We start from the raw sequence: 26,795 nt of genomic DNA on the forward strand, positions 1-26,795 counted from the left end.
GAAAGAAAATGCTTTTGTAGAACCAGCAATACGTTCTCTCATATCACTGACAGATATGAATCACCTGGTATTGTAAAGGCTAGCAGAATTTCACTTGCTCCCGGTCCACTTCTTCTTTTTTCCCCTATTCCCTCTTTAATCCTGTTATCTGGCACCGACCAAAGAATATTTTCGGTATCAAAAACCGTGATTTCAACCTTTATCTGGTAGAACGACGCAATACATCGTCCCCGTCTAAACTGATCAACGCGCAGCTTTGCGCACGATTAAAGAAGATGGAACGTTTTTATAAACGATCGTTTAAAGGTTTAGGTCTGGTAACCGATTCATGTTTCTCGATGGGTTGGAAACGTATCGTTTTAGGGGTCCCCGCAATCGATTTCTCATTGTTCACAACCCTCTTTGCTTGTCGTTAATGACGAGCAACAGTGGCTGCTTTCGAATAAATAAACGTCATATTAGAATCGAAACGGAAATGCATGTTTTGCAGAAGTAGACAGAGTAGGAAGTTTGAGACTGATTGTATATTCATTGAGAAACGATTTATTGTTAAATTATTGGAAATATTTAATAAATAAAAACTTACGATTCGTATTCGTGATCTAATTTTTCACTTTTTATTTTGAACAAAAACTGAATGTTTGAGATTAGTTTTTCAGACTCTTTGAAAAATTATTAGCTGAACAAATTAATATAAAATGTTGCCATTCCTATTGGTGATTTAATTTTTCATTTTTTACTTTGAACAAGATTGCTTAAATTCGGACAAATTGTCAGAAAAGAATTTCTCGCGTATTAAAGGATAGAAATTCAGACTAATTATTTTCGTCAATTTGTGTAAACGGAGCATCATATTAGAACAAATAATTCTCATAAATCAGGGATGTTGAAGTGATCGACACTTCTAAGAAAACTCTACATCTGGTCTTCGGTATTCTCAAGCGCTGAGGTCATCGATAGCGCATAGACAAAAGAATGCGTCGACGACAAACCATAAGCGGTACACATGCGACGTTGGCTTCGGCGTCCTTTTTTAGTCTCAGGGTAACATTGCTAGCGTGCGGATCTGGACCAGCTTACATTGTATTCCACAAATTGTACTTTATATTCACAATACATATATACTTTCAATACCTTACAATTTACCCACGCGTTTCTTTAATTCCACATACATCGAAAAACCTTAACAAGGGACAATGAAACTAATGAGTTATTGTGGAAGATTGATTAAATATTTGACGTTTGAAATATTTGAAGAAGCTACGAATAATTGCCACCTTATTGGACGAAATGATAGCTCGTATACCTTAAATTACTAAGGAATCAATCAAGTTATCATACTACTAACAATTATACAAAATGGCGTAAGTAAAAGCAGAATAGCGAGACCTCAGCCAGTAGATCTCGCACGACTATCACGGAGATAATCTAAAACAGCAGAAACGGAAATGAAACAGGAGAGGTTTAAAGAGAAGAGAAGAAAAACGAGTTGCGACACGCGTTTTCCTGCAGAAAACGGCCACGCGAAGTCGAGAAAATTGTCGAGTCACATGGAAGAAATTATGGTCGGCAAACTGGCTACTTATTACGCGGTTCGGTGCGTTCAAGCGTCTGTGATTACGGCCGGCCGTGTTGTTGTGACCACGCTCCTCGTCGCTTCTAATTATCTACGAGTACTCAGCCGTGCCTATGGCTCATGTTTCTACGTCTGATCGCGAATTTCCCGTTACTTTCACACTTCGGTCACGACTGAACCGACAGAAAATATGTAGAGAATGCTGCGTGCAAATGAAAAAAAGAATTAACATAGATTATGTATTAATTCTCCGAGCGATTGTAAGAGATTCCCGACGAAGTTAACATGGAACGACGAGCATACCTCGATTAGCATCGGAATTATGAGCCATCGCTTTTAAGTCAAACAACATTATCGCGTGTCTTTGCAGCTGCGTGTGAAATCCATATACCAAGGTGAATAAATTTTCGTGAGTTGAAACAGGGGGTGACAACGTGTTTCGGATCGATAGCCTAGTACGCGATTTGTAAGAAAATTAGAACGTTGTCATGCGATCTAATTTATGCAAACGAGTATTCGTTTAAATGTCACATAAATATAAACAATTTATAGAGTTGGCGTTATGTTCTAAAATACCGTACAAACACGAAATAACATTAATTCTCAGTAATTGGGTCTGAAGAAGGGAGGATTTCTTGCGTTTAATTGGATTAGTAATAATAAGCGATACAGAAGATATTTCTCTTTCCAAAGTAAAAACGAGGAAAAGATTTCTCGTTGTAGAATTTCTCCAAAAATGTGTCGCGATGTCCAGGTGACGTGTCACTATATGGATGGTTAATTTATACGCAACCTAGGTTTCTTCCACTGAAATGCACACATTTACAGTAACAGATTTTTCAACGTGCCTGTGATTCGCGGGAAAAGTGCCTTTTTGAAATTTTTACGCGTCACTCGCCGCCACGAAATATTCTCGGTTCACTTTTCGATATTATTTCGAAGGAAACGTTGTTTTGGTGGAATCATTCGCTATCCGGAATGCTTTCAACGCTTTAATGCTGTTAAAAATGTGAGCGAACTCGTTGCTACGCGAATATACACGCCCGTATCGCTGAAAGACGCAAACTAAACGTGGAAACGCGTGTATTTTTATCGACCTCTATTGACGCAAGGAAAATGTATGCGTTCCGTTTCGATGATTGCTGAGATTGAACTGGAACAGTCAGCTGCGAGTTCAAATGGAAATATCGTAGTGGAATTTATTCTATTCTATACACAGTCAGTCAGCAAAGTCTACGTACACCTACCGAATTTTGTGTATTTGACTTGCCAGAGAAACCAAAGGTGCAAATTTATCTACGTTTACATATCAATAAAATTATTATTAATTCTAAAAGGGATGAAGAAGATTAAGACACTTGACTCGCAGAAATCTGTGGGCAAAATTATATCAAAAATGAAACGCTTTTCGAAAAGAATATAAAGAAACGATGGCCATGAAATTCGTGGAAAGTGATAGCAACTTGAAGAACAAATACTTGTGCCGCGGTATTTATCTCAAGATGAAAGAAACATTTGAAAATAGCCACGAGAGATATCTTCTTTTGGTTCTCCCCCAAACGTCAGTAAAGCAACCTTTGTTGATCCACAGGTTTTATACTCGCCTGAACGCGAGCCTCAGGCTGGATACAAATTAAACCGCACACTGATATTCTTCTGCACCGTAGAATAGACATTGTGTGCTGTTTCGTGTTTCGACACGAGTTTCGTTGCTTGCGGTAGGAATATTTGGCGAGAGAATAGAGAGAATACAATTTTATAGCCACTAAACATTCTTTTAAAGCCAGGCGTTGAATTTTTAGAATTTCATCAACATCGTAATGAGACACACAACTGCCACGATTATATTAGAAATCTTTTTATTCATTTTTCTTACGCCGCGAATAGTTGGCGGTTCCCAAGTTTGACGCGGACTGTACGATACTACCCGAATAGAACTTCATGAGTGAATTTCGACGTATTCTGTTCCAGGGTTTGAATAACTATGTACTAAGTGTCTGGAGTCTCGAACCTGCATCCTCCGTGCCCTTGCACCAAGGTAGGATAGATCAAATTCTGCTCCTGAGAGGTGGCTGAGTGCCGACCAATGAAGAATTAGTTAACTTCTTAATACTTTGACTGCCACGCCGAAATCACGTGTTTCGCTCAGAATGCCATGGTAGTACTTTTATTATTCAAAGCATATAATCGCAAAATAATAATAAATTGGTGATTTAAGACAACATTCTTCCCCAATGGACAGTTTATCTTATTGGTGGTTACCGGTGACCACCGTAGCGCCTTGCTAACAGTTGATAGCGACATATTAGGCTTCATTTATTTCAACAAACCATTCGCATTCGTTATTTCGTCGTACGCAAAACGTCCAGAATATATTGTTGAAACGTGTAGAAAGTATTAGTAAACAGTATTTGCTCATTCTATATATAATAGCAAGATATGTGCACTCTTCTAACTTCAATTATACGAGTATAAAGCTGCATTTACGATTATTTTCTAAAGTGTGTTTATAATAATATTCGTAGATTACCTCTCAAAGATATGGATGCAAACACAGTGCACCCTTAGATGCAAGATTTGTTCTCTCTCTTTTTTTTTTTTTTATTGATGTTCTAATAAAAATGTTTAATTGTTCAATGTGGCACTTTTTATTTCAAAGTATCTTCTATTTATGGGTTATATTCAAAATGCCCTAACTGTCAATTTTCATACAATTTTTGCAATTGTAAGAAGTTCAAGCGCTCCGGTCACCAATGACCACTGTGGCGTCACAGGAGAAGCCGTGGCCGGTCATATATGACCAACGTGACAGTCAAAGTGTTAAACATTGACAGTGCCCAGGAAAACACCGTCCTCGGGATATTGAAGCGGGGCACAGATGACTAGAGCTAGAGAAAATCCATGCTTTGCTTTTGCTCATGCGCAAAAGTTCGAAAATTGTTTATGGGTTTACAATACATCAGTTGCTTTTGATAAGCCAGAAGAAACTTCGGTCATTTCGTTCATCCGACAAGATTATTAAAGTTCTGCTCGTATGTATATGATCATACGTATTAATCATATATATTAATATAAATTTAATATAAATAAAGTTCTAGCGATATATGGCAACAATAAGTCCAGAAACAAAAGCTCAAAACTAGCAACGAAGTCGCGTTGGTATCACAAATATGCTTAAGCTAATTGTTAACGCCTTAACAATTTTTATAGATTCCTTTTAGTTGTAATCTGTTTACCTATTTTTCCTTCATTTTATATCTGTATCGGCACATGAGTCAACGCAAGATTCGAATCCGAGAGACTCATATTGTTGTGCCTTGGAATAGCAACGTTGTTTTGGTTTGCTAGGTTCAAAGGTAAACGAAGTGTGGACAAAATATTATTGTCGTTGTTTGTAATCGTCAACCAGAGTCACATTCGTACTTTTTACAATAACACCGGTCGATACAAGTAGACGAACGTGCTCTCTAGGACAAGCGGTATAGCGAGTCAGTATAGCGGATTATTATAACGAGTCATAGAGTGGAATAGCGAGCGTAGCGTTGAACAGTAGCATTGAGCGAGCGACGATTACGACCGGCATACACTGTCTCTGTACTTGTATTTAAAGTGATTTTAATATACACTGACTATTACAATTTTATTACTCGTCGATATTTTTATTTTCTATAACGTACGATATAAATCCTCGCCAGAGGTTAAGAGTAAAGCGGAGAATAAATGCAAAATGGTTGATGATTAACAAATAACAAAACACGTAACTAAACGAAAAGCGACAGATACCCATTATAAAGTGCTTTACGTCTTCATGTATGAAATCTGCGTCCATGAAGAGTTCTTTGAAAGCGTCCCTCGATGCTGGAGAGTAGTGAACGCTTTTTTCTGCGTTTCGACCTCTTACGTGCTACGACAAATGACTACAAAACCGACTTTAAGCGGCTTGCAAGCTTCGATTCTCCTTTCTTGAAAAATCGTTTGAACGTTATAACCGGCGATATGTTTAGAAACGATGTTTCCGTTTCCAAGGCGGTCAAGAAGGCGAAATTGCAAACCAAGAGAAGCGACATTACAGCGTGTAGCACATTATAGGATGCATAAACGTCAGTCGGGTCACATAAATTTATTTCTTGCTCAGCGTGTTAGATTTAGTCGGTGCTGTATCGAATTTGCACCGGAGATAGAAAAAAGTTTAGGTTTATGTTAATAGTTCGCGATAATTTAGTTCCCTGGATGATGATTTTGTGACTTCCATCAAAAATAAATGATAAACATATTTAAGTAATTGGAAATTTCACTGTAGTGATCAGTACCTTTTACATACAGAACTTCTTAATCGAAGATTGAATAAAATATAAAGTGCTAAATATTTCTAAAGAACAATCATTTTCTTTAAAAACAGAAGAAACGAGTATCTTTGATATTATAATATTATCTTGAGAGAATATTATGTTTGGAGAGAACAGAATAATATAAGGAACGTTTTGTACAGTTTTAAATATCTCAGTGATATCTGAATCTACGAATTGAGGTGTACAAGTACGCTTTATAATTGAAAGCGAAAATAGTGGAACAAAATACGATGCTGAGTCTAGATGAAAAGACACAGAGTCGATGAACTTCTCGAAACTGTTGGAAATAAAAATCAGGCAACGAGTCGGTATGGAAGAGGAAGATTCGCAGAGCTAAGAAATTCGCTGTTAGCAAGAAACAGGCGAGCGCGAACAGCAGCAACCCGGCGAAAGGGTAAGAAAAATGGTTGTCGCGATTAAAGTATTTAAATTCCAAAGGGATCGCGCGCGGTCTAGCGCATTTATCGCCTTAATGGAAATTAGAGAGATTATGAAAACACGCGGGCGACACGACGCCTTAAATATGTCCTCGCGGCTGGCAGGTTGGAAAATTTGTGTCGCTCGCGTCTCCCCCGAGCTTCCTTCCTAACTACCACGTCACTAGCACGCGTGCACACCGTCTTGTGTGCGTACACGCGTATACACGGCCGTGCACGTATATATCCGAGCGTCTTAAGGTACAACACTGAAATTTATCGCCACTAAACACGACATCTCGAAAACCCGTCCCCCGGCTGTTCGTGAAATTGCGCGTGTATTCCGTGATAGTTGTCGTTTAAAATCTGCTCGTTGTATGTAGAGAGAACACGAATTCGTCATACGTACGAGTGATTTTAAATGGATGACGAAAGCATTTCTTTATACAGTGACTCGTGTATAAGTATCCTTGCAGTTGGCATGGAAAACTTCTACACGTATATCGTAAATGTCGCACGAAATATTTTGAGAATTCATTGGCGCTATAATGAGATGCAAGTGCCACGATTATACTCGTGTAGCGGCACATGAGTCATAGGACGATTCGAATCGACAGTGACTGATATTGTTGTGCCTCAGAGTATCAACGTTGTTTTGATTTGCAAAGTTCTAGAATAAACGAACTCCAGACAAAAACAGTATCGCCGTTATGAGTAATCGTCAAGCTGAAACAAATACGATCTTTTGTATGTCCGCTGGACAATATAAATAAAAAAGCATCCTCTGAAGGAAAGACAGTCTTGAAAGCGAACCAATATAGCGAAGAATATAGCGAATTATCACAGCGAGTCATACGAGCGACAGCTACGACCGACCTACACTATTTCTCTATTTGTATTTGAAGTGATTCTAGTATAATTGACTATTACAATTTTCCACTCGTCTCTTTAATAACTAACACATTTAATATTATGTTGTCCGAAAAGTGTCTTTTCTTTACAGACATGTCTTTTACAACGACGCATCTTTATATAAACATGAAACCTAATCTGTCGAACGTTGTAATCTTTATTTTGACAGAATAAAATGGATCATACGTAATTCGATAAAGAATATAAAACGGAAAATCTTGTGCATCCATTATTTCCTTATAAAACGAAAGAAACTTTTCGGACGACCTAATACCAGCTCACTCGCAAAGTTTGAATCCAATCTGCAGATATATACACATATAGAAAGAGAAGCGTAATTTAACACGTTGATGCCGGCGTGCATCACCGGTGGCTCACACGTGTCTGTTCTGTGAGGCGGCGTGCATCACAGTGGGTCACACTAGTATTTCAGAAAGTAGGTAGTACAAAATAGGTTTATGTTATTGTATCTCAACATTATAAACACACATTCAATATTAAAAACATAACAATTCAATATTATAAACAACATATTTTTTTATGCAATTTTTTAAAACATGTTAGACAGAATGCCGGGTGGCCCTTACAACGATCACAATATGATGTTACTTTTTTGGCTTTTTTCGCGGGATACTCTCTACTCTACTTATTCTATTTATTCTATAAATGCGTTTATAACATTGTTTACACCGCCGTCTCGTTTTACTCGCGGACCCTTGGTACGACTGCAGAAAATGTGAATGTTTTTTTGGCAGTACTTACACTACGTCCCAACATTATGCATGTTCTTTACGCGCGCCGTCGTTTTTCGACGAACATGCATGACTATTTTTTTTTTCCTGTACGGAATTGAAAAATTTTTTGATTCGCGCTATGAACGTTTCTTATAGAAAAATGTTCACAGAATTGCGTGCGATGGTCAGAATTCGCGCTCTACTTTTTGAGAAAAATCGAAAAGAGTACTCCAAAATTAGGGCCAAAGCTGATTCTGTCAGCTTTACTTAAAATTTACAGATATATGCAAATTGATATTGCCAAATTATTGTATATCAATGTATTTGTTGAAGTTCACGAAATTCATTAATCCCAACAGGATAGCATTTGTAATTTTGCTATAAATTGAGGTCAAAGTTGAAAAATTGCGATCGTGTTGAACAGTCTAATCTAACGTTACGCCGCCCCACGAAGCAGACCGTGCATTCAGGCGCCGCCTCACAGAGAAAACCCTGAATATCGACGCCGGCGTCAACGTGTTAACTGATCGTTACCTTCTGACTGATACGGAATAAATATATTTTACGAAAATTTAGCAAATTATTTACAGGGATAAAACTGCTTGAAGAATACGCCATTGTTAATTTCCTCGTCAAATAACAACTAAAACTTCGTCAAGCTGAACAATGGTCCATTTTGAAAGTTGACGAACAGATAAATTATTAACATCGATAAATTATGCTGCGCTGAATATACTTATTGCCGGCATTTAATTAGAAACGTTGAATCAACTATTTCCTTGAAAATGACAAATGTGGCCTGTCTAGTATAACGACGCTGCACGGTGCCGTAAATGCCGATGAACATAGAATGAACAGAACGTGAACAATGAAATCGTTGTGGTACCTACGGCAGCCCGTTGAACAGTTTCCGTGGCGTAAGTCAGGCAATATTTAGTGATAAAGCAGTGGAGATGAAATGGACTGAACTATCTAAGGTATTCACAATAGGACCTACGTATACGTATATCCATGCCAGTATATCAACATCAAATTGTGACTCTGCTGCTGGCGGTTCTCAATTCGCTAAAAAGCACCACCTTCCGCTTCGAAATTACGATTTACTGGTCAGCTGAATGTACGTAAAATGCAATAACGATGAAACAATATTCCATTAACGATTGACGGAAATAATTCGTATCTCTACTTTTATAATTAATAATCAAATCACGACTTGTAAAATATATCCCTATGATATTAAATTTTAATTCGTCGTATTTACAATGGTAAATTAATATTACTGAAGAATATATCCATTTCATAGTGAAATAGATGGCCTATTTGAAAATTTCCAATATATTAATCATTATAATTTTAATTACTCGTAATTAATTGCTGCGCTTTAGTCGATACAAATAAATCTTACGTAAAAGTAACGATTTTAGAGACTACTTTAAAGGAATCCAAACGAACCTACTACAGGAGTTAACGTTTGAAAGAAAGTTGTTATTTCTGCTTCTTTAAGTTGTAACGATAAACAAAACAAAAGGCGCGTTGCCTTAAAAACGTAAATCCCTCGCTGTTAAGCGTTCAGTGCTCTTAATTCCTTTCGCTTTGCAAGAATAGTCATAGACAGACAATGGCTATTAGCCTGGCCGAACGAAGGTAGTTGAAGCATGACGTTGCAGCATCGAAAGGATTTTATAGAAAATCTTTCTGTTCCTCTGATCAGCAGAGCAATGTAAAAAGAAGGATGGAAGATTGCAAGGGAGGAAATCCGTGAACGGCGACTGGAGGACGGGAAACTTTGGTGGTTTCGCGACTCGACCGGGATTGGCGAAAACAAAATCCCGAATACGAAAGCCGAAAGGTAAACTTCTTTGGTAGAAATGTTATGTTCGCCAGTGGAGACAAGTGAATTCAATCTGAAACGCTGCGTACCTCGTCGTCGCGGAAAAGAGACAGGAAATCGTCCAAGAATCGTTCTTGTTTTTGTACAACGGACGACGATGAAAGGGGTCGAAAGGGTGAAAAGCAAGATGTTCCTTGACCAGCAGATGTGCCTTGAGGCTTGCAGGACTTGCTGCGATGTCTAATTCTAAACGGATACAGTTTGGTATTCTATCGAATGATATCGAAACAGTGATCATTGTTTCAGTTATTCGTGTTAATATTCATGTTATCTATGATATTTCTTACTTTGTATAAGGGTAGATGATTTAAACACTGTATTGTATATTCTTCCTTTAGAAAAATAAGAAATGAAGCTATAGAAAAAGAGCTTCAACAACGATTGCGCTGATTTTCGGACGTGTGTGTAGAGAAACGTATATGGATAATTATTATTGTATAGTAGTATGTTTTCATTACAGATATTTGGATATTTTTCCTATGCAAAATGATAAAATTACTCGCATCACGTCCAAATTATTCATTGACAGATGTATCATATATTAAAAATGGATTAAGTTAGGTAAGATTAGGTTAGATTAGTTTAGGTAAGGTTATTCTTCACGATTTCCACATAAAGAACATATGGTCACGAATTACTTTCTTTTTTTCAATGAAGAAGTTTAGCGATCTATCTCTGCCATTACTAGTTGACGAAAATTCATAGAAATTCGTACAATCGCAGGAAAATCTGAAAATATGTCAAGAACAAATAATAGCATCACACTGAAATTATTGGAAATCAAGGAAAAACAGAAGTTGGTATTGAGAAATGTTTGCACTGAAATATTACTGAAAACGAGGTCAATATCGTATAAGAGAAAGAATTTATATCAAATTAAATGTATTTATGTGCATTTTATTCATTCATATTGTGTATTGAAGCCCTTTTTCTATCCTGAAGTGAACGATTCATTAGTCGAACTAATTAGAAATTATGATGTCTGATAATTTAAAAGAAACTAACATGTTGATATTATAATATTCATTTTCCACATCAAACATTTGACATTAATAATATTTGATATCATTAAAGCATTAGATATTTTCAGTTTTGCGAATGATAAAACGGTTCTGCTAAATGAATCGGTTCTCACTACGTCTTTCTATTAACGTCATTTAGCTCTCGAAAAAATATCAGGCAATATCACATTATTGATTTTCGATCGCAGAGAATTTTAATTTAAAATTTCTTCGGTCGAAATTCACGGAGAAGATTAATTTAATTCATAACAAAAGCTTAAAATATATTCATTAATGCGTTCGGGTCCGATTGCGATTTGTTGAAGCTTCAACGACTTGGAGGGTCGCTGGATCTCATCCTAGAGAGACGACGGTTATCGCTTATGAGTGATAGACCTTTCCATTTAATGCAATGCAAATCCGGATATTTCGCAGGAAAAAGTTTCGATGCAATAGTGCCATAAATCAGCCAGTCGGCTGACTTGGGAGATTCAATTTACCGACGACGACGTAGCACGGTTCTGCAGTTAATTAATCTTCATAATCCTATGACCGGGGCAACGTCTTAAGATACATTTCTTCCGCTATTTTTCAATGTACCAGCGATACAAGTATCGATTTGCTTTCCCTGAATATCTTTCTTACTATAAATTCAAACCTGGATAAAGTCACTGTCAACGATTTCTTCAGTTCGTTTATTTGCATATATCTCGAAAACCTTTGCATCAGTATTATCAAAAATGTTTCATTCGTAATTTTTTTTCAACCGATTAACCAATTCGCCTAAAGACAAAAATGATAAAGAGCTTACACAAACACGAACGTGAAGCTTATTTGACATGTTTAATAAAGTAAAACAATAGAGACTACGATTATACAGAATACGTCGATAAAAATGATTATATACGCGATTGTGGTCTTGTCGATTATCATGACACTCGTGTTAAATAGTTTAAAAGGTTACACGCGAATGTAATTGAACAGATAAGTCGATAACATTGATGAAAACGTCGATTTTTCCACGAGCTCCGCAATTTCCCGAGTATAATTTTCTAATAAGTCAATTTCGCGCCTCGAAAATCGAAACATCTATTGGTATTAATTTCATTTCATTCATAAGAGCTATTTACAAAGATTGGAAATTAATTTCTTCGGTGAAGTAGCTCTTCCCACTGATTCTTTCACTTTCTTACATTTTTCTAAAACTACCCTAACCTTTTGTCGCGTCTGCGTTTAAAAATGAACGAAAGCTAACGAATCTAACAAAACCAACGAATGAAAATTACATATCGCATTATATGTCGGAAATCGGTGATCGTGAATCCTGTTTAATAATTCATGATATCTCGCCGACAATAAAGAATCGGCTGGGCTTCGTAAACATTTGTAAATATCGAGCAAACAATGGCAACATGTGCAGCACTGGAAATGAAATAAAATCGAAAATACGATAAGAATGAATGAGAATTTATAACATTGCAAATATACAAATAAATCAAGCGCGATGATTTTTTTACTGCGAATATATTACGTTTACTAAAGGTTAATTTAAACGTATTTAATTAAATTCCATTGAATGCAGGTAAAATATTTGAATCGTTTGAAAAATGCGTTGTTTTTAGAGTCATAGCTACAGAGGTATCGCATGGAAAATTTTATAAATATTTTCCCGCGAAACAATGTGCATAGTTATGTTAACCAACTTTTTAATCTTCCATTATACAAATCTGGAGTAAAATTACACGAAGTTAATCGTTATCACGAGTTCGACTTCGGGCGAACAGAAATATCGCACTGTTTTATTATTGTTAATTATTCGTTTAACTAATTACTTTATTTAATAGAATATTTATATAGTTTATTATACAGTTTCGTACTTCATCGAATAAACTATCAACAGTGTCAATAATTCTCGAATAAGATGTATAATACGTATGTTCAACGTCTAACACTAGAAGTACCAAACCAGTCAAAATGACAAGTTCTACAATTTTATAAATGTGCCAACCATTGTTTAGGGATCATGGTCCCAGATGGATTGATAATACCAAAAAATTCCTTGCATAAGAAAGTAATAAATCAATAAATATAAAAATATTCTATTATTACGTATTTTTTAAAGTCCAGTTATTTTCACTGGATTTGGTAGAAATAGCTTCGCGTTAACTATCGGTAGTTCTAGTGTTAAATCAATTAACATTATTCTCTTAATATTACTGTTTCAGAAAATTATCCAATGTACGTAGCTTTCAATAAATTCAACATTATCTTTTATTCGTTCGTTTTTTCTTTTATTTGTTTTTTCGTTCGTCCGCTGTCTTTAAAACGAAAAGGGAAGAGCTGCTGGCTGTAAAAGAGGGCGTGCCGTCGTGTTTCACTACGATGAACTGACAGTTCTATCGGTTATCTAAACCGGTATCGTTTTCCTTTTTCCAGCTGGCTCTTCTTCTTCGTCTCATTTACATACGGAAAGATCGCGTGGAATAAGAAACAGATCTCGCAGAAATTACTGAATCGATTTATTCTCGAGCGATCCTTTGGTCAGACTTTCTCGAGAAACCGTTCGTTTGGTTATATTTTTATCGTCAAGTGTCTATTTGTCACATCGGTGATGCAAGTAGGTATGTACATACTTATCTAAATATCTGAATCTATTCTTTTAATAAATATGAACATAAGCGAATTTGAAGAATTTTTAGTTATAACGAGTTACTCGTTATTCAACACCTATTTACATATTTTGCATTTCATTTTATGTAATGATTATGTGTTTTGTAATACGTTCACCAGTTCGAAGATCGATTGTGTTATTCGTCTTAAAATTACATGAAATTCGCTTCCCAAGTTTTTGAGATTACATCGAATAAAAAATTCTTTGTACATTTATTTAAATATATAGAAGAAGATATGAATATCACGTAGAAATACAAACAAAAAAATAACCCTTTTGACTTCATATCATTAACATTGAAAATTCTATGACAGTAACCAAATATCTTGGAGATGTTGTACTTCCTACCCTTGAAAGACGAATATTTATTTATCTCATTAGTCTCAGAATCTTATTTTTTTTTTATCGTCTTGCGTTTCTTTTTACGATAGTGCATGAATCTTCGTTACTGTTACAAATTCAAATTTTTTCTGTAATGGCAATTTCAATTTTCTGCATTACAGAAAAAGGAAAATACGGAAGACGGGAAAGTCAAAGTACCGACGAAATAAACGTAAACAAACTCTCACGTGAAAAATAAATTGAATTTTATTTCCCGGCAATCGTATTTACACGTGCAACACTTTACTAAACATTGCATTATTTAATATTTCATTTTCGAGAAAAATTTCTTTGTGTGCGATTTTTAAAAAATTCTTAACTTCTCCCATTATATTTATTTTACTGCATTTCGATATTTTTCGGCGAATTTCATAATTCAATATCGCTATACAGACAATTGTTTACCATGCAAAATTTGAACGTATTTCTTAATTCGAAAAGACATACATATTAATTTGCAAACAAAGGAAGGGACTTTGGATGCTAGTCATGCAACATGGTATCGTAAAATCATTATCTCTATCGAACCCTCCCTCAGAGACTAAGGGATATTAACGAAATTTAGCGTCATCGCAAAACTAAGGATCTGCAGTTCGAATAGTACCACCCTGTTTGTAATTCAAGGGGCAATATCAGATTTCGCATTGATTAATTCTGGGAAGTAAATTCTCACAAAGCCTGCCATTACGCCTAATAGGCTGTAAATACACGCAGATGCGTGGGAAGTGTGGTGGATCATACATATGCACTATATTCTCCGTTTTCTCCTGTATTTGGTTCCTGTTATTTTAAATTTATACCATATCTTAACAATTAATTAATAAATTGTTCGAAAAATTTCATTATTTTTTCTTTGTACCTCATCTATCTACCTTATCATATCTTCTTCGTAATATTAAAAATAATGTCACGATATTAAACGAGTTTGACGAACAATTTACGTAGAAAAGACTCGCGAAGTTATAGATAACAGAAAGTCTAATTCAAGTTAAATAGCAACTTAATGAAATATCATTCGAAAATTATTATATTTAATGATTGGAATTAGAACGTTTTGGAGGACTATCTCGTTGTCGAAATCTAAACATTCTCGTTGCTAGTCCGAATCTCGTGTTGGTCTGCATTTGAGCGTGCAAATAAAATACACCTTGTCAAAAATAATCAGACGCAAATAAGCGTGTAGCTTTTAAACTTTAACGTACATCCTTTGTTTGAAAATCTTCAAGTCTGTTCGCCATGTTTTGGAATTGGCCCGAAAACATTTCAATATATCGAACTCCGTAGAGTGTTAATCGATATTCGAAGCAGCGAATTTCACAGAAAGCCGGCCATTACGTCGAATAGGGTGTAAGTAAACGCGTAGGGAGCGTGCTGGATCATACATATGCACCGGTTCGTGTGTATCCTTCTCTTCGATTGCAGTTAACTTGGATCACGAGCACGGCATCCCGATGCTACCGGTCACCGTCCCCGAGGGTTCGTCCTGCAATTTAAATGACTGCGACACGCAGCAAATGTCTCTCGGGCTCGGCCAACAACACCGGCTTACCCGCAGCCTGGTCTCGGTTGGTTCCATCGTCTGCCGAATATGTCACACAAACACGTCCAAGGAGCCGCTCATTTCACCTTGTAGGTAAATGTATCATCGACCAATTGAACGACTGGCCCCTTTTACGGGACATTCATCCCTGGCCATGTGCTTGCCGTGATCCCTCTTTCGTCCGAGATTCGAGATTCTAGAGAGTTTCGTGACGTACGTTCTTCGCGTTCAAGAGAATTTCAATGAGAGCTTTCAGCTCTAAGCTATACCGTTTCTGGAAATCATTTCGAGGATTTAATAGCGGTATAAGCTACGCTTTATATAATGTATATCGAAGACTATATTTGAAGACCAAAGTGCTTGCGATTATGTAGAAAATGTTAGATTTCGTTGAGATAGAATTTTAATAGCGGATTAATGAAATTCATTGGAATATCTTTATCAAAATGTTTGAATTTCATTTTTTGAATTATTATTTCGCTTTTTAATGAGATTTTAATAATGACAGTGCGATGGATTATCGTTAATGTACAGCAACTTCAATTAGTGTAAAACTTCCTAGAATCTCTTTTATTAAAAACACATTTGTCCTGGGGAAATATTTGAAAAAAAATTCAGGCTCTCGAGTAATAAACTCAAAATGAAAAGAATACTACAAGCACTGTGAAAACTATTGTTGAATTTAAAAAAATGGAAACTCCTAGCCTACCTAGATATATTCGTATTTCATTCTAACTATTCTCGCACGCTAGATATTAATTTTATTTGATATTTTTGTAATGCTTTATCCTTAAGCTAATTTCAGAATTTGTTGATTCTGAAGAAGCAGACGAACTCGCGATATTTTTTACTGATTTAACAATATTACTACGTAGATTCGTGTTCGTTAGGTACGGATTTAGCACATAGATCTTGACCTAATCGCTCATTTAAAGTTAAATCGACGTTTAGAGGCGAACTAACGATTCCAATTCTCTGAAATTGAACGCGAGCTAAGGCACGTTAGTTTACAAAACACGATTTCCAAATCTTTTCACTTCTAGCATATTGCGATTACGAACCATTTTAATTGCTGTGCCAATATATAGCCAATTAATAACAATTCAATAACTTCGTAGCTTTCTTCAAATATTACAAGTCAAACAGAAAACATATAAAATCAGACGACGAGAAAACAGAATTCTTTCTAGGGAACGATTTAGAGTGCTTCGGAGCTCATAGAATGTATTAATTTCGTTTTCTAAAAAAAATCTAAAATATCCTGTATATTATAATTCCGCTTCGATAAAATTTATCGAAATTTGTTAATGACAGACCTTTGACCCAAACCGCTCAATATATTCCATCCATGATTTAACGTCGGTCATCATTTTCAAACGTCTTTCGAGATCAAAAATGCGAGTGTACACTTGTAAACATTTCGCCTTAATAGCTCGAAAATTCCGTCGTTACTTGCTAATTATCTGGTTACTTTACGAGCAATGAAATTTCACCGATGCAAAGTTCATCCGGAGCGCCAATATTGAATCGCATAAGCGCATAAACTTATTAAACTCAGCCTTAAAATGGGGTAGTCCATTTCTCTACCACTTGCTATTCCCACATTTACAATGTCCGGCAGGATGAGCAAACAATTTTGCAAGTAAAATTCCGAGCCCGTGAATCCTAATTAATCCTCGCGTTGCCCGATTAAGTAATGATTATCCTGTGTCAACTAATTACTACGAAATCCCATCAACATTAAGCAGACGACGTTGTTTGAAATTCAAGGACGCCAGGCCTTTCGAAACTAATTCACTAACTACCGACGCGATCTCTGTTACCTCGGACGAGACTAATGTCTAATTGTGGATTTGGAGTGGTAAACTTTGCGAGTGGTTAGATTTCGTTAATCGAAAAATTGATACTTTAGAAGTTATAAACACTTTTTCGTCTTAGAAATGAAAAAAAAAAAAAAACGATTCATGGAATGAATCTAACCGATGAGACTCTTTTGACAAAATAAAAAGTTTAGCAAATCAATTAGTTTCTACACGGCTTGCTAATACAATGGAATATTTACTATATCGTCATTTGTTTAAACGAAAGTCGAAACAGGTGGCAAACACTCCAATGTCGGGAACAATTCCTATTGGTAGAAATAAATCCTTTCAGAATTATACTCACAAATTTATCGAATGCAATGACGTGCACGTTTGCCGATAGATATGTACATTTCACTAACGCGTATTTTCAAAATAATCACGTCAAACACGGCTCGCCGATACGTTAATCGCGTACCTTGAACCACAGTATTGCTCTCTGTCTCTCGTGCAAAACAACGCGAAAACTAGATTTCAGCTAACCAATTGGACGTATTAGCTTTTGCCACGTAATAGATATTACAAAATACGAGGGAAATACTCTCAATTTCTGACAATTTCCATGGAAATTTAAAACACGACAAAGATAACTTCAGAGTTGACAATTATAAACTAGTGAGATAGCCCTGTGTTAGAAGAATCTAAAGATTATGCTACGATTTTATATCATATAATAATAATACTTTTGTATGTAGATCCTGAATATTAACACTCTTGTTCCTAAGCAAAGGACTTTTAAAGAGAATGAACGAATTGTGGCGGAACTTGTGGCAAAACGTTCCCTTGGATCTCATTTAACAACCAGCGCGTTTCCTTGGAATTAGATTTCTTTAGTGGAAGAGGGGAACGCGATCACAGAGTAAAAATTAGAATCATTCTTCTTTCCTTTTAACAGCCCCAACGATGCTCACGGGGTAAATCTATGAACATTATCCCCACTATAAATCGTTTCAATAAAACACAGTACTGATGAGACGATCCCTTATTCGCAAATGGTAGCTCCGTTTGCACGAACCACTTGCTTACCGCAACCTTGCAACCCCGCGATGCTTCTAACCCTTCTTAATCGAATTGAGAACACGTCCCGGTGTTCTACAATTTTAATCTCGCCGCGGCAACTCGCTAAAGTAGAATGGGACACCCACAGTGTTTTCAATGCGTGAATAAAAATCTCGGTGGTGCGCCATGCCTCTCTCCGCTTTTTATTTCCCTTTTCTTCCTTTCTCCCCTTTTTCTAGCCTGGTTTTGCCCGTTTTCACTCGTTTTCCTTCAGCCACCTGCCATTTTCTCTCTCTCTCTCTCTCTCTCTCTCTCTCTCTCTCTCTCTCTCTCTCTCTCTCTCTCTCTCTCTCTACTCTTTCCACGCATCCCCTGGCCGTTTATTTCCCGCGCCCCCTACTTCCCTGCTCCTCTTCCCGCCCGGAGTGACACGCCGCGAAAAACTAAATTCACCGGTGGCCCTCGCGAGAATTCTCGTGGAATGACACGCGTATCGCGCGACCTATTTCTTTCCTTCGTTCGTCCCACGGCTTCGTCCAACGTTGCGTCACCTCGCCGTCGCGTTCTCGCGTCTGAAAGCGCCGCGACGCGTCTAAGGGCCCGTCAAGAGCGTTCGTCTGTTACATGTACACATTTACGTTCGTACGTGTACGTTTACGTAACACTTCCGTACGTTTACGTCGACGCGCGTTGCCATTATTTAATCTCGTGGCGTTGCGTAATTCAAATGCGCTATGAGTCGAACAAAAGTGACAGGACGAGTCCGCGAGCCTGTTCACGTGGATTAACAGAAGCCCACGTGCACGCTGACCTGCTTATGCAATTCGTCATTGAGATTAGCCCGGTCGCGATGGATCCCTTGCGAGAGCTGCGTTTGAGCCCCATCTATGTCTGGATTAGAATCGGATCGGACATATACTCGGCACGAGAGACGGCTACAAATCTCAGAGGAGTCTTTCTTGAATACGTGATTGATTTTAATAGGTCTTGCGGTAGGCTTCGATATGGCTGCTTCTCGTCGGAAATGCGAGGGAGAAATCTCAGATAAATGGCGCAAGTTAGATTTGTATTAGGTTGTCCGAAAAGTTTCTTTCGTTTTATGAAGAAATAATAGACGCACAACGTTTTCTGTTTTATATTATTTTATCGAACGTACAATCCATTTTATTCTGTTGACATAAACATTTCACAGACTTGGTTTTACGTTTGTATGAAAGTGCACTGTTGTAAGAAACATGTTTGCGAAAGAAAGACACTTTTCGGACAATCTAATATATTATTAGTAAGATAGACGATGGCTTGCAAAAGTGTCTTTCCTTATCACAGAGAACTCTTATTTGTACGTACTGTACAATTTCATTGGCCATAATGAGACGCGAATGATATGGCTTTATTGATAAAATGTAAACCGAATCTGATCTGTATTCAAAAATTCAACTATTTATCCATTCATCGCTGTGAAAATTGAGCATTTTCAAAGCAGCGAGTTATACCTAGTCGACTTGTGAAATATGAGTAGCATATGAGATCAAAACTTCTAGTAATCGGTTAATCGCAATCGCTGTTTTACAGATCTTAACTTGAAAGTATAAGCTCGTATAAAGATTTAGATGTAACATTTATCTGTTCAGTAATAATAAGAACTAAGATTGTTTGTAAACTCCATGAAACAGGTTAACACACATATCTTTCGAAGTTAGTCGAAGTAGTTAGACGAAGTTCCGCAAAAGTAGCGCACAGTTTACGTTACAAATGTATAATGTCGAGTCAATTAGTCTTCTAACTTTATTACACTTGTTACTATAACGACAAATTCTTGTGTAAATTCTTGTCTGAAACCTGATCTCTGTACCTTTTAATTCAGTTTCAAAAGACACCGGCCTTATTTGTCCGCAAACCTGATCCGCCACTTACGTTACAATGTTAAAAACTGACGTGGTCTCGCTGGCGTAAGATTCCTACAAACGGCACAAAGAGATTCTAATAATGCGCTAACTATATTAAACATATCAAACATCCGTGCAAAGTATATAACGATGAAACAATTTAAATTACGAAAAAAAAAGAATAAAAGAAAAAACGAAAACAAAGAGCAAGTTACATGAAACGCGTTCTAAAGGAGTAAAGCAAGTTAATGGAAACGTTATCTACGTGCAGCACCTCGAGCAAAATAGAAAAATCACTGTTCATACATGCGAGGTGCGTTTTCCCCTGTCTTCTCATTTACTTCCTTTTTTAGAATTTTTTTCGAGTTTTCTTTTACACGGCCGTCTTGTTGGAGAAGACTGAAAGGGCTGAATAATAGGTACGCTGAATTCTTTAAACGCATCTCGTTTCCTGACCAGCTATGAAATCGCGGACGCGCGTAAGTAATGAAACGCATATTTAAAATTCTCTTCGCGATACAGAGACCGAGAGAAACCGACGAACCGCGGAATGTCATCCACATGGATGTTTAGAGTTTGTTTGTCCAGGAACAGTATTCTCCGACTAAAATGGATTAATTAACGTGGACGACCTACGCGGTAAGGGATCATCCGCTCCATAACGTAAATACACATACAGAACGTACTTCACATTTACGCGGTGGAAAGTAATTCATTCGAGTCTCGTGTGAATGATCGTTACGTTCTATCATCTTTTTCTCTTAATTTCTGCGCGCCTTGTTTATCCGTAACCTACTTCGTTCATGGTAAATAGAAACGGTCTGAATGGGATTAAATGGTTTCAGTTTGAAATTGAAAAACCGAAATGCACAAAATGAAATCGTATAACTGCAGAGTAAAATAAGACCATTGGAATAAAGTACTTTACCACTTTGCAGGTTTTACGTGAACATTAGTTTACGGTTTGACACGTCGGTCCTTACCTGTAATATAAAATACACATTTGTGTTAATTGTTAATTGCATGCATATATAAATTTGTTTCTGCTATTCATACTGATAACTTGAAAAAGCTTTTACTCCATTTATGAAACTTGTAAACTTTTCTAGCGAGTTTAGTTAGAATATGGAAGAAGAATTTATTAAGATCAGGAAATATAATTAGTATTTATTTTTCTTAGAAAGAAATCAGTAGACGTTGAAATTAACTGGTCGTAAAAATTTCCACACATTCAGCGATATTTCATAATAATAATAATAATAATGTTAGAGATAGAGCTGAAATTGAAAAGATGAAGTGGAACGTTTGGAACGCGATAATAGAACGTACAATTAAAAAGACGATTGAAACCCGGAGAACCTCGTCGCATTACGTCACTTAATCATCCTGAAAGTTTATAATGTAAAATTATACAAGCGTGTTTGTTATTAATTTCACAAGCGTCTCTCTGTTACACATTCATTAATAATAACTGGGAAAAAATGTGGATCTATCTGCTCCGCTTGCTATTTCAAACCAGACATCCATTTAGTTTAAGTCAACCTCCTCGTATCTTCAATAGACACACGCTAGAACTGCTTATACGGTAAATTTCCCTAGCAAAACAGAAGCACATCTCGTCTTTTTGTATCAGCCGGCTTCCAACTCGCATGACGAAGTCCGCTCGAACTATAGCAAGTATAAATTTCGCAGACTTTACGTGATTCAGCTTATTCAACGGTGTCTTTCGGCGGGTACTCGCTTGAAAGAACCGTCTTAACCTACTAAAGTAGGCAAACATGCTTCCGACGAAGTTGAATAAGATGCGTTTCACCAGGCGGCGAAACGATGCTCCCGTAGCAGCGTAATTTTAACACCTGCCGTGAGAATTATGGTGTTAAAAGGGGTGGTCTTGCATGAAAACATGTTCGGGAACACGGAAACGAATAATTCGAGAAACGCGCTTTCGAAGTGATTAAAGACGCTCGGTTCGTGGAAACTAAAAAAAAAAAAAAAAAAAAAAAACAGAAAATAGAGGAAAAAGAAAGAAATTCTCATAGAATCAAATAAAAAGAGAAAGAGAGAACTAAGAGAGCGTGTGAAACGTAAGACAAGTGTCGCAAATCTCTTTCGCTGAATGGTCGCGATCGTAATTTTCAAACTTACTGAACTTCTCTTCTTATTCGAATGTTACTGTGAAATATAAGGAGTCTGAATACTCCAGAAGGAAATAAGATCGAGCGCAGACCGTGATGTATGCGCGAACACTTTTATAATGCGAATTTGCGACACGTTCGTAAAATGCAAGATTCAATCGACCGTCGATTCGTTGAGAAAAATGTGACGACGATATCGTTACGGGCAAAGAACTAGCTTACTTTTCGCCTCCATCTGTCCCAGATGACGATATAAATAATATTTAATCGAAATAAATCTTCTATCCGTTGGATTTGTCTTTAAATCACGTTCCAAACTTGCAATGAAACAAGTATTTAATGACAGTCATAGAAACTGGATCAACCAGTAATGATCGAAGTACGTGACTCGCACAGGTCAAAGTGTTTCATAACTAAATTCACACAAGTTTCACAAGTTTTCAAAGTAGATTTTCTTAGAAATGGAGCTTCCAACATAATTTTGTCATTCTTGATTTTCATCTTATTCCGGGCCATAGAATCTTCTCCTGGCTTCGCTGGCACTACGAAGTTTAGTATAGGCGTATACCGCGGAACAGCTGGTTGGTGATAGATGCTCTTGCAGGTAGAGTATCGATCGCCAAAGTTCTGTGTAGGATGGCATGCGTTTTTCACGGACAATTCTAATTAATTCCGAATGTCCAAAGCTGTCAACTGCCTGGTTTAAACGATGTCCACTCTGTGGTCAGTTAGCGGTGACACTAGCGGTTACTTTCTCCAAAATAATTCATAGTGACTACCTGACCTCTGCGGTCATTTCTGAGGGACTTCCTTCCGGTCTAAAGTACTACTTGGACAGTGTCAATCTCGAAACAGTGACAGAAAATAATCTATTAAGTCACGAGTTTTATTTTCGTAGTACTTTGCTTGATAGAAGAACGCACTGTTACGGTGAAATTAGGATTTAGGAAAATTTCCATATTCGAGCAAATAATTCTATCGTGGGTGACTCTGGAAAAAATTCTATCAATCCCGACCGCGGAACGAAAGATTCTAGTAATAAAAAACATTATAAGGACAGCAGGAAAGAGACTCTAGGGACGTAAAAGCAACGTGAGAACACCAGAGAAAAGCATTGTAGCGATAAAAGGAACAGTGTAAGGATATGAGAAAATTGGCTTCTACGTCACATTTGTCAGAAATTTGAGAATGGAATTAGGCGTTGCTCGGTGTATGTTTCAACTTGCACGAGATACGCTGTATACCATCGGAATATAGTATGTATAATAAATAATAAGAATAAAAAATCGCACAAACCTACGTCTTTTGTCAGTTTTTTATTCTTTTTCCTCTATTTCATGCTATTTTAATTATAAGTTTTCTGACCATATATTCTTTTATATGTAAAGCTTTTATTCTCTTAGTTATAGGAAAAGCCAATATATGCTTGACAGACAGAAATTTTACAAACAAAAAACACTTCATTTTGCGAAAATACTAAATCTTTGTCATGTACATGAAATACTTTTTCAATGCTATTTGCTATGCTTATATATCTTCTTAGAATGAAACATAATTTGTGTAGATGCAAAGGATCGTTGGCTTACGTGCATTTGGCATGTTTGGAAAGATGGTTGAACCAGTCATGCCGATCTTATTGCGAATTATGCCGTTATCACTTCAATGTTATCGAAACACCTCGTTATCGATGGTAAGCATCAAATTTCAAAATTCCATATTTTAAGATTGTAATTACGCGCGTTTTGCTCGTTCGAGGTTTGATTCTCTGAACGATTAAGAATTAAGTACCGACGTTATAAAAGTTTTCAAAAAGAAAATAAGAAAGAAATAATATTGCTAACGTGATAACGATTATCCAATGAATTGTGGTTAAATTTCATTTTCATTTGCAATATTCATGTATATTTGACGAAAGTTATTCGATTTTGCATAGAAAATAACACATGACATTCAACTTGTTTTCGACCTGTATAGTGATCACTTTTATGGGAACCTTCAGGCCAGAATCGTTGAGGATATGGATTACTCACCCCAGGAATCGTAGAAACATACAGTCAGATTTGCTTATCTTCACATTACTTTCTGTCGTTACTGTGGGTTTGGTAACAGTTTGTCTCTTAGGTGAGTCAATTTGCAATAACAACTAGTTAAAAGTAAAATTGCGGTAAAATTTATTTTGCGTACATACGTAGATTAAAATTTGATTCTCTGACTGGGATAAAATTATAACTGAAAATGCGTTAATTACGTTTATACGTCTATTAAAACGTAGGTATGCAATATTTCGTCATCGAGGGAAATAAGATTGGAATTTCCAAACTCTGGACAAGAGGAGCTATATGGTTTTTTCTCACCATCGTGGTACTGGGTTACATTACAACGGTCTATTTACTCGGGAAGGTAATTATATTTTTAATTCAAAATATGTATGTATGAAACATCGCTGCACATAAAGGGAAATGTTACTTTCTACCTTAGTATCATAAGTAGACTGGGGATATTTATACATTTATGGAAAATTTAAAGATTTAAAACGAAAACTTAAAAATGTAAAGATGCAGAAATGCGAAGAATATACAAATATGTAAAAATATATTAAATATTCAAAATCAAATATTAGTTAAATTCCATTCGATTTACGGTTGTTTAGAAAAATATAAATTTTTATAAAAGTCCCTAAACTAATCACGAATACCCAAAGCATTGTTTAAATCCAAGATCATATTTTTTTAAAACAATATAAAATTTGATAACCTCCTATGTCCTCAAACCGATTGCTTTGTGGCAATAAATATTCACAATATCAGCTCTTTCATCAATTGATCGTTTCTTCAAATAACTAGTTTAACTCATTTTGCTTCTACCTATAATGAAAACTGCCCTTAAAAGGCGTATGGCGCAGATCTATACGTATAAGCATTAACCAGCAACGGTATTGTAATAAAGCGTATTTAACTCCTGTTTGCCATTTCAAGTGACGGGTCGCGTTCTTGCAATTAACCGACCGGCTGTTGCTGGATTAGCTTTGTAAGCAACCGGTAAATCTGATAATAAATTCTCCATTTATTCCGTGACACAATGGACTCAGTTTTCTGAATACGTACACGAAAAAAGCGATTACCATGTCAAAAAAGTGGGCATTTTAAACATTCTTGGACGAAGTACCTTCTCGAGATGTGCCATTTTATTTCTCAGTTTAACAGTTGATAGCACGCCCCATATATATTTATAGACAGCAATGCTAATTACAATAAGTAACGCGGTTCCTAACAAGTTTTTTAATGGCCCCGGTGTAATCTCGAGAACTTGCGAATTTTTTTCGTGTCAGCCACGGACTGATCTTTCGCTGAAATTCTAAGCATATTCTTGCCGCGAGTAATCCCTTTAATGGTACCGCGTCTCACTTTTTCTTTCTCGCAACTGTAAATCCATCCGGTGTATTCGCGAGGTGGCCAAACGGAAGCTCGAGACTCATCACCTTTGTTCTTATCGGGTCTTGACGTGTTTCGCTTAAACATACGAATATTTTATAGGGGGAATAATGGGACTTGTTCCGATTTTAACAAATACAGTGGCTCATGAAAGTACTCGAATAATTGTAGCTAGCTTTCATGAACATAATTATGCACGTCGTATGCCAATGAAATTTTAAAAGGTTTCATACACCTAATAAATGCAACATACAGATACATGAAAGTTGTCTATGATAAATGTACCTTCATCCTCCACGAGTACAAAAATTCGAGAGTCGTAACAAGCTTGAAGAAAGCAGCAGTGGTAATCGAAGGAAATCTAAGTCCAATCTAAAACAACTCTGTCGTTATTAAATACACCTGTTACTGTTAAATTCCACACATTAGAATCTGTGCACGCCCAACATCCCAACGCAAATACGGAAATCACAAATGGAAGCCTTGTTTACCGCAATTCGATCATAATCTCCGTTACTGGAATGACTGCATAGCCATAAGCCAGAGGGTTAAAAGACTTTCCTGCCAGGGAAACGCAATTATCCCGGAACGAGGCGTCTCTGAAAAGCAGCGACGCGTTTCCAAATTTGTTTCCGCCCGAGGAACGAACCTGGTTTCCCCTGAGGTAAACGTAGCCCGCGTTTTATTCACGCCCGTTGTTTCTTCGCGAGAATTTTCAAGCTCGCGACGCCGAGTGTATCGAGTATTTCGTTCGAGAGTAAAAATATCGCAGCGGTTGTCGCTAGAGACACGGCGCATTTCGAGGTAGCTCCGAGGCAGGTCTAGGTCGACGGCCTTTTACGATGCGCCCGTGTGGTGGCTGCGACTGTCTTTCGCGGTTTATGTTTATGCGACACGATTCCGCCGACCCAGATAACAAGCTGCCTCGGAGCGGATGCATTAAGTCGTGGCCCGAGAGGTGAAACAGGTGAGCCAACGCTTGGCTGCGTGAATGGAACGCGTCAGCCAAGT

The 26,795-nt window shown here is 36.9% G+C and overlaps 3 protein-coding genes across 3 annotated transcripts in view; 2 read left to right on the top strand and 1 right to left on the bottom strand.

The window, feature by feature from the left end:
- Dpr1 (defective proboscis extension response 1) overlaps positions 1-26,795 on the bottom strand; it is a 291,260-nt gene that overhangs the window by 185,794 nt on the left and 78,671 nt on the right. The window lies entirely within an intron of this gene.
- Positions 1-26,795, top strand: part of LOC139992782 (methanethiol oxidase) — a 312,253-nt gene that overhangs the window by 58,593 nt on the left and 226,865 nt on the right. The window lies entirely within an intron of this gene.
- LOC139993039 (E3 ubiquitin-protein ligase MARCHF2-like) lies at positions 15,383-24,941 on the top strand. Its single transcript, XM_072014425.1, has 5 exons — positions 15,383-15,564; positions 23,918-24,043; positions 24,353-24,474; positions 24,626-24,753; positions 24,909-24,941. The coding sequence occupies exons 1-5, from the start codon at positions 15,383-15,385 to the stop codon at positions 24,939-24,941; spliced, it is 591 nt and encodes a 196-aa protein (XP_071870526.1).

Source organism: Bombus fervidus, chromosome 12 (genome assembly GCF_041682495.2).
Source record: "Bombus fervidus isolate BK054 chromosome 12, iyBomFerv1, whole genome shotgun sequence".
Classification (NCBI taxonomy): domain Eukaryota; kingdom Metazoa; phylum Arthropoda; class Insecta; order Hymenoptera; family Apidae; genus Bombus; species Bombus fervidus.